At 39.6% G+C, this 9,247-nt stretch overlaps 1 protein-coding gene across 1 annotated transcript; it reads right to left on the bottom strand.

Annotated features, from left to right (window-relative positions):
- Nucleotides 1–1,823: 1,823 nt before the first annotated feature.
- LOC136633553 (olfactory receptor 5A2-like) lies at nt 1,824–2,756 on the bottom strand. Its single transcript, XM_066609314.1, has one exon. The coding sequence runs from the start codon at nt 2,754–2,756 to the stop codon at nt 1,824–1,826; it is 933 nt and encodes a 310-aa protein (XP_066465411.1).
- Nucleotides 2,757–9,247: the final 6,491 nt, after the last annotated feature.

The raw sequence follows: 9,247 nt of genomic DNA, 5'->3' as shown, positions 1-9,247 counted from the left end.
CAACAAATGCAGACATAATAGGTGTCCAAGAAACACATTTAAACACGGAGGAATCCTTTATATTAACACATAAGGGACTCCCCTATATTTTGTCTTCCCGTGCAATGCGCAAAAGATGTGGTGTCTCTATTGCCATTAGGGACTCTTTGACATTCTCCTTCGAAAAGGAGATCAGCGATGAAAGTGGCTGATTTGTTATTTTGACCTGATCTATTAGGAATATACACCATTGCTTTTGTGCATGCTCATAACTCTAGACAACACTGATTTATGCAAAAGATTCTTAAAATTATAAAAAAAACTCTAGTATAGGCCTCTTAAGGTGATTTAAAATTAAAATTTAAAATTAACTCTGTATGGACTCGTCTAGTAACAGACCCAATGATAGGTCATCCTCAATGGTCCCACTCTTTAACAAGCTTAACTTATTTAATATTTGGCAAATTCAACACCCTTCAGAACGTGACTACACCACCATCTCCCATCCCCACAAGATCTACAGTAGGATATACCTCACTATTGTAGACACAGAGTCTCCTCCCTAGCAACAGGAAGTATCTCCTGGTTGGATGATGCCCTGGAATGATGTTGCTTCAGGAACAATACAACAACCCACCCACTAGATTATGTAGACTGAATAACTATATTTTACAATATCCCAAATACACCCCTCAAACATCACTAATCACTCCGTGAATTTTTTGAGCTCAATGATAGTGGAGAGATCTTTGACTCCACCTTTTGTTGCGCCCACAAGGCTACAGCCAGTAGCTGCTCTACTACTGTTGTTACAAACACAACTTTATTCCTTACATAAATTAAACAAAGCAAACTATTCATTGAACAGGGCTTGGGAGATATCATCTCTTACTCAACAACTCCATGAACTCAATGTGTATAACCATGACATAGCCACGAGGAAACTGAAGATGACATATTATTGGAAAGGCAATAGACCAGGAGTTATACTAGCAAATCAAGCAAAACCAAACAGGGCTCACATACCAAATATTCACAAATACAGACATAAAACTGTATGCTAGAATACTAGCAAACAGACTTTTGGAGGTCATGAAGAATCTTATTGATAAAGATCAGGTGGGATTCATTAGCAGTGGATGTCACTTGTTGATTTATTGATATAAGTTTTGTTGGTTTCCAGACTATATAAAAAATCCCTACATTCACATTTCCTATGATAATGGCCTCCCTATTTATATTGCAAAATATATCTCTATCAATAGGGCTCCTGCCTCTATGGACTTCTAAAATAACTCTAAAAGCATTACAGATACTAATCCCAGATACAAACTTTGATGTCTGGTGAGTGAGAGGTATTTCTAAAATATGAGATCTTCTTGAAGGTCAGAGATGAAAGCTATTTAACGACCTACATAACTCATTTCAATTACCCCATAAAGAGTTTTACAAATACCTCTAACTGAGGCATTTCCCATCTTCAGTGGGCCGGAAGAGGGTTCCCCGTTCTCACAGTGTGAAGCTTCTATGTATGACCATTGACCACAAGACTCAGAAAGCTGGTATTTCTAGAGCTTACCTATCATTATCATAGCATAACCGCTCTACTGTCTTATTTTTTCAATTGAAGTGGGAATCAGACCTTCAGGAAACCTTTAGCCAGGACTATTGGCATTTTTATATTTTTTTTTATTGAAGTAGAATCACCATGAGGTCAAGTATGAAAATGTATGCAGCAGCATTTACACATCAACATAATTGTGGTTGTGAAGGGAAGCACACTTTCAAATGATTATACACTGTGAATGGTGTGAAACGAGAAAAAAATATATAATATTTTATGGCTAACCTATTTTTATGTTGTGCATCATTTTTCTTACAGCATATTTCACATCATTATTTCTTAAACTGTAAATAAAGGGATTTAACAATGGTGCAATAACAGTATACATGAGTGATATAAACTTGTCCATATCTGTACCATAAGTTGACTTAGGCCTCAAATACATTATACTAGCGGGTCCATAAAATATAGTCACCACTATGAGGTGAGAGGTGCAGGTGGAGAAGGCTTTCTTAACTCCTGCTGCGGAATGGTACTTTATAATTGTCCAAATGATCTGTGTATATGAAACAATTGTTAATAGGAAAGCACCTACAACCAGTGGTAGGACAATTATAAAAGTGACAATTTCATTAAACTGTGTGTCAGTACATGCCAACGCCATTATAGGTTGAATGTCACAGTAAAAATGGTTGATTTTATTGGGTCCGCAAAAAAGTAAGGAGAATGTAAGAAATGTCTGTATTATGGCAACCATCAAACCAATGAGCCATGAGCTCACTATAAGCTTAATACAAGCATTTCTACTCATAATCACGTTATATAATAATGGATGACATATGGCGTTATATCGGTCATAAGCCATGGCTGCCAGCAAGTAGCATTCTGTAGATGCGAATAACAAAAAACAGTACATTTGCACGGCACAGCCATAGAAAGTGATGCTTTTATGATTTGATAGGAGATTTTTTAACATGCTGGGTGTAATCGTTGAGATGTAACATTCTTCTAAAAATGAGAAGTTGGCAAGAAAAAAATACATAGGAGTATGAAGGTTTGAACTGAGGTTATAGACGACAATTAGAAACATATGTGCGGCTACAGATATACAATAGATACAAAGAAATAAAGTAAATAGGAAATACTGCAATTCCGGAACATTGGAAAATGATATAAAAATAAATTCCATGGTTGTACGGTTTCCTTCAGCCATACCACTAATTAAAGCCCAGGTTCTGTGACAGTAAGAGGTCCCTCAAGATACAATAGATCCAGTATGCAACATTTTCAACAAGCAGTGGTCTTTTTTTAGAACTTTCTTACTTGAAACCAGATCCAGCATACAATGTCAGGCAGAAAATCCAGACAATCAACATAGGCATTTCACTGGTAAAACCATTCTACTACTGAAATCCATACAATGACTGACTATTTAGTCACTCCTCTCTATAGTATATTACGGTATTACAAGTCCTATACTGCTCTTTACCTGTGCCAGGACGAATGGCTTCTTTGGACACCAGGTGAGGGCAGCTCTGTTATATTTTTCTGGCACACTGAAGAAGCTCCTGTCCTGTACATAGTAAGTGATTTACAGTTTTCAGCAGCTTTGTCTGACTTAGGAGGACCTGTATTTTAACTAGAAGAAAGTCAATAATTAAGTAAAAAAAGAAAGGTGAAAAAGTACATAAAATAATGTTAGATTAATAAAGCAGAATTTTTGTGGAGATTGTCAGGCATTATGCGCTCGCATGTTGATTTCCTTATAATGTTGATGTCCTGATGATGCCAATATCCTGATGATTGTAGATAGAAACTCTTTGGACAAGTTAAATCTAATGTGGCTTTCATTTATAATGTGATTAAGAGTTCAGACTTCGGAGTTACTACCACGGCTGACATGAAAGACTATGCATATTTTGCCTGTCAACTGGTATTTGTCCAAAGTTTACAACTTTGCTAATTGCTTTCTATATGGAGAAAAATGTAGATGTTCAACCTTCTTTGATTTAGACAATAAAATTTTTCTGGCCTTGGCATGCAGAGAGAATAAAATCCATTTAAATGAAACTGGTACATTATATAGAGACAAGCATGCACAAATAATTGTGTTTATTAATGTTAATTATTGTCTGGAGAGGACAATGACAGTAGCGGTTATTTCTGTGCATCAAAAAATAATTGAGTGGCCTCCTGCCTTTTAAAGTTATAAATTAGAACTGTACATTTTATCTGATATACACTTATTGTCAAAAAATTCAAGTACCTAGAAGGAGTTGTCAGAATAGAATGAAACTTTATATGTATGATTGTAACTTTGATATAAATGATTACAATATTAGAGCAAAAGAATAATTTATTGTGGAAAACTGAACACTTGAAGGCAGGCTCTAGTACCCTATCTGTCTGACTCTAGCTTGGATGCAAGATGTGATGTGGACATTCTGGTTCCATATGGTATCATGTGGCATATGGATCCACATTTGCTGTTACTGAGCCTCTAGATCATGCAAACTCATAAGCTGTCAAAGTTGGCATCCCAGATGGTTCCATTCATATTCTTTTAGCGATCCTGGCAGGCCACAGAGGTTGGCAATGTTGTGGAGGCACTCCTGTGACACTCTTGCTGTGTCCAACCGAGCATTCTCCTACTGGAAAATTCCTCCTGTAAGAGGCAACACATGTGGCTGCAGGATGTCCTAAGCATATTTCTGAGTTGTCATTATCTCTCTTATTACTAGGGGTGACTGTCATATGCCATGGCCCCCAAGTCATCACACCAGAAGTGGGGGAAGAATGCTGCTTCACAGTAAAGGCAGATTTGAGGTGCTCACCCCTAGGGTGCTAGACAAGAACACAACTATCGTCAGTGCCCAAACTGAACCTGGATACGACGCTATAGCTGACTCAGTTCCACTCACTAGTAGTCCAGTTTCGTCTTTCCTGATATCACTGCAAATAGAAGTAATGGTGGGTGGTTGTCAAAGGCACTACACATAATGGATCCTATGGAACCAAATTTCCTTCAGGCAAATATCTAAAAATTGTTCTGACAGACACAGGGGCCTGTAATGATGGTTCCACCTGTCTCTGGATGGTCGAAAATGAAACAGTTGGAGCTACTTGTTGGACTATCACAGAAACATTGCAACTGGTTTTCTGAAAAGGGGGTTCTGAGCTGGTCACCTTGTGTATGTGCCCTCACGAATCCACTGGTTCCAACACCTCCCAACAGCCTAGTGGGATGGAGCCACTTTTAAGGCCCAGATGGCAAGATCATTCATTTAAACATGCCACAACTCTAATAATTTGCATATCTACCTGAGATGTAATTTTGCAATTCTTCCAGTTAAATACCTTTCTGTTAGTCACCACCCACTGTTCAAGCTTGTCTAGATCTTTTCGAACCCTTTCTCTTCTCTAGTGTTAGCTATCCCTCCTAGTTTTGTGCCATCTGCAAATTTAGTTCAGTTTTCCCTCAATTCACTCATCTAGATCTTTTATAAAAATGTTGAACACCACTGAGCCTTGTGGTAGCCCACTTGAGACATCCTTCCAGTTGGATGTGCAGCCAGTCATGTTGACTCTTTAGTATATCACTCATCCAGTTGTGAAGCAACCTAACAGTTGGCTTGTCAATTCCATATTTGGTCATTTTTTCAATAAGGATTGTGTAAGATACTTTGTCAAATGCTTTACTAAAGTCAAGATATACTACATCTACTGCAGGTCTTTAGTTTCCTGTGTCTACCTTCTTCCCTTTTTTAAACATATAGACAACTTTTGCCCCTCTCTATTCTTCTGGGACTTCTACTGTTCTTCAGGAATTTCCAAATAATTTTCGATGATGTTCCCCACAAAGTCAGCACACACATAGGCAGTGTGACTTTTTTCAGAAGGCTGTAGGTGCGCACTACTATTCATCTCTCATCAGATACCGAGGACCGGATGAGTATGTGACACAGCTGCCTGGACTCCCTATCACATAACTTGCAAGCGCCATAACTTAGTTTATGGTGTTTATAGATGATTACAGCTTCCCTTTAACTTGACTTTGCAATTTCATAAATTAGTCTAGATAACGAAAAGTGTAAAATGTTTTCCATGTATAAAAAAATTTCTAACAACTCTGTAGACAATGGCATAAACATAAACAGCATAATTTTAATGTTTCTATAACCACTCGTTGGGTGCATTCACATGGGCATATGCGTATCTTGGTCTGTCAATATGCAGCATAATCACAGGCTGCAATATGCTATAGGGTTGTGTTTTTCTGTCTATTGTTGCTATGTATTTGTGTGTGGATCCACTGTATCGTCCCTCCGAGCAGGGAAACCACCCAGCGGGACTGACAGCTGACCCAAAGACCAGATGCTCACTCCTTAGCGCGTAGCTTGGTATGAGGCGGAGACTGAGACTGAGCTAGCCCTGAGCTAGTGTGGGATAGTGAAGTCCCTGCCTAACAGAAGTGGAGCAATCGTCCTGACAAAAACAGCCCCGAGCTGGAATCTGGGCGTTGAATAACCCTGTAAAAGCCCTAACTAGACCATAATGTACCAAGCAGAAACAGGAACCGAGGATGTGAACAGGAACAGAAGATCTGGATACAGCACCAGTAGCGTTAAAGCTACAGCAAACTTGAGAAAAGTTGTCACAGAGATACTGCACGAGAAGCAGCCATGAGCAGTCATAGCATCACAACAACCCTGAGGCACTGGGCAGCAGATGTGGGGAAACTATATAGTGGGGTGATTGGCAAACAGCCTCCAGCTGAGTGGAGTAGTGAGAAACTCTTAACTCTGAAGATGCTGGAGCAAAATAAATGCAAAATCAGATAATAGACAAGGCAGAGCCACAGATCTGTCTGCTATACCTAACAATTGGCAGTCTTTTGCGCGTAATTATGCATTGTACTTACACTTCGTTAAAAAAACGCATGCAATCCCATTGATTTTGTGCATAGATACTCAGCATTTATGCAGGTTTCCTATGTATTTTGTGTGTATTTATGCATATCCATTGATTTCCTTGGGTTCTTACTGTGCGTAAGGTTGGCTTCACATGAGCATATGTGCAAATTCTTTTGCTTCAGTGCAAGTATTTGTGCAGTGAACAAGGTTGATTTGCATCTGCACTTAGAATAGAACTGCACTCTTTTGAACACTTAGGACCAACCAGTTCATGTTTGTAAGTTACACGCCCCACCCTGATTTAAAGGCTATTTATTCCTAGGAGGTCCAGATGTGTTTGTTCCTCGTGATTCTGAGCAGCGCATTGGCTATGTTTTTGCGTATTGAGTGTGCATTTTCCCACTCCCTTATTGACTTCCATAGGGACCTTTAATGCGTGAATATGCAGTAAAATAGAGCAGTTCCAATTTTTTTGTGCGAGGGAGAAATGCACGTGTAATGACATGAAGAAGCAATAGTAGCGCTAAATTGCTCCACACCACATCAAGATCAGAGCGGCTAGACCCCCATCAATGGACTATATAGGAATGTATATTGTAATATTGAATAAAGTACAAGATATAACTGTTGTACTATGTACTAGGATAAGAGCGGCAATATCATAAGGTGCCATACATAGGTTCTATATACATATCTATTGCAAGAGGATGCCCACAGGTATAAAGTACAATGTATACTAGTGTGCAAAATAGATGTACAATTATCTATACCCCATACCGACACACTCAGTCTGTCCCATAGCAATTATACAAATATAAAACAGTTCATCCATCTACTAACCAGGAGGTTGAACCTAAAAAAAGAGCTAATCAATCTATCTACCTGGTCCGAATGAACTTTTCATAGCTATAACCCAGATACAGGGGAAATATATTAGGCTATGTATCAGTATAGCAAATAAACACCGAAAGCACACTAAGATATCGGAATCTCATAAAAAATGTAGCCTATGTAGTAGCCATTGTTAACTATAGTCCATGAATGGATATACAGTATATGTCACCATGGTGCCAATAAAATATAAACAGACAGGGAGAGATTACACCACACCAAAATAAATATGCAAAAAAATGTTTATTTGAATTTCAGAAAATTTTTCATACACTAAAAAAGTGTGTCAAAATGTGGAGAATTTAGAGAAAAAAAGAGGGGGGCGGGGAGTCTGGTAGTCACGGGCAGATCGCATACGCTGATATCATCACATCTAAAGAAATAAAAACAAGCTATTATTAGAACACTGAAGACAAGAAATTTGATGTACATAATTATAGTTCATAATATTTACATAACACCACATGAGGACCAATATCGTAGTTAGAAAAAATGGGGCAACTGGATATTCAATATTTAGCCCTTTAGGGGATAACGTATCTAATTCATAGATCCATTTTATCTCTTTACGTTTAAGGAGACTCACCCTGTCCCCACCCCTCGGTAGTGGGGCTACCCAATCTACGACCCTAAATTTAAGTTGACTTATGGAATGGCGATGTTCATGAAAATGTTTTGGGACTGGAAGTTCAATTTTGTTCGTCTGGACCCTACTTTTATGGTTGATGATACGACTCCTAACCTTCATGGTCGTTTCGCCAACGTATCCCAGCCCACAGGGGCAGGTAATTAAATATATGGCGTTAGACGTAGCACACGTAAATCTTTCCTTCAAGGGATATTTCTTTCCAGAGATCGGATGCCTAAAGTGGTCCCCCTTTAACATATTGTTGCAGCATGAGCAAGATAAGCAAGGGTAATTACTAGAGATGAGCGAGCATACTCGTCCGAGCTTGATGCTCGTTCGAGTATTAGGGTGCTCGAGATGCTCGTTACTGGAGACGAGCACCACGCGGTACTCGTCTCGATTAAATGAGCACTGACCATTGAATTCAATACAGCTTGCTCCATTGAAAGCAATGGGCTGCCGGCGATCGCGGGATGAATTGTCGGGAAGGGCTTAAATATATAAGCCCTTCCCTGCAATTCATCCAGAAATGTGTAAAAATAAAAAATATATATACTCACCTTGTCCCGGCAGACTGATTTTAGCCCATTGAATTCAATGGAGCCGGCTGCAATAGGCTGCCGGCGATCGCGGGATGAATTGTCGGGAAGGGGTTAAATATATAAGCCCTTCCATGCAATTCATCCAGAAATGTGTAAAAATAAAAAAAATATATATACTCACCTGGTCCCGGCAGACGGAGTTCAGCGCGGCCGGCGGCAGTCCTCCTGAACTGCTCTGAACAGCTGTGAGTAGTATTCAGCAGCCGGGGATTTAAAATCCCCGCCTGCTGAATGAGCTGCCTCTAATTGGTCACAGCCTGACCAATTAGAGGCAGATCTCACTCACACACCCATTCATGAATTCATGAATGGGTGAGTAACTGCTGCCTCTCATCTGATTGGTCCCGCTGAGCCAATGAGAAGCAGCAGTCACTCACCCATTCATAAATTCATGAATGGGTGTGTGAGTGAGATCTGCCTCTGATTGGTCAGGCTGTGACCAATTAGAGGCAGGCTCATTCAGCAGGCGGGGATTTTAAATCCCCGGCTGCTGAATACTACTCACAGCTGTTCAGAGCAGTTCAAGAGGACTGACGCTGGTCGCGCTGAACTCCATCTGCCGGGACTAGGTGAGTATATATATTTTTTTTATTTTTACACATTTCTGGATGAATTGCAGGGAAGGGCTTATATATTTAACGCCTTCCCGACAATTCATCCCGCGATCGCT

Source organism: Eleutherodactylus coqui, chromosome 6, assembly GCF_035609145.1.
Source record: "Eleutherodactylus coqui strain aEleCoq1 chromosome 6, aEleCoq1.hap1, whole genome shotgun sequence".
Lineage (NCBI taxonomy): Eukaryota > Metazoa > Chordata > Amphibia > Anura > Eleutherodactylidae > Eleutherodactylus > Eleutherodactylus coqui.
The sequence above is the reverse complement of the archived record's forward strand: the minus strand, read 5'-3'. Positions and strand labels throughout refer to the sequence as shown.

Excerpts from the sequence above, each read along its gene's own strand:
- LOC136633553 (XM_066609314.1), bottom strand. The coding sequence starts at position 2,756 with ATGGCTGAAGGAAACCGTACAACCATGGAATTTATTTTTATATCATTT.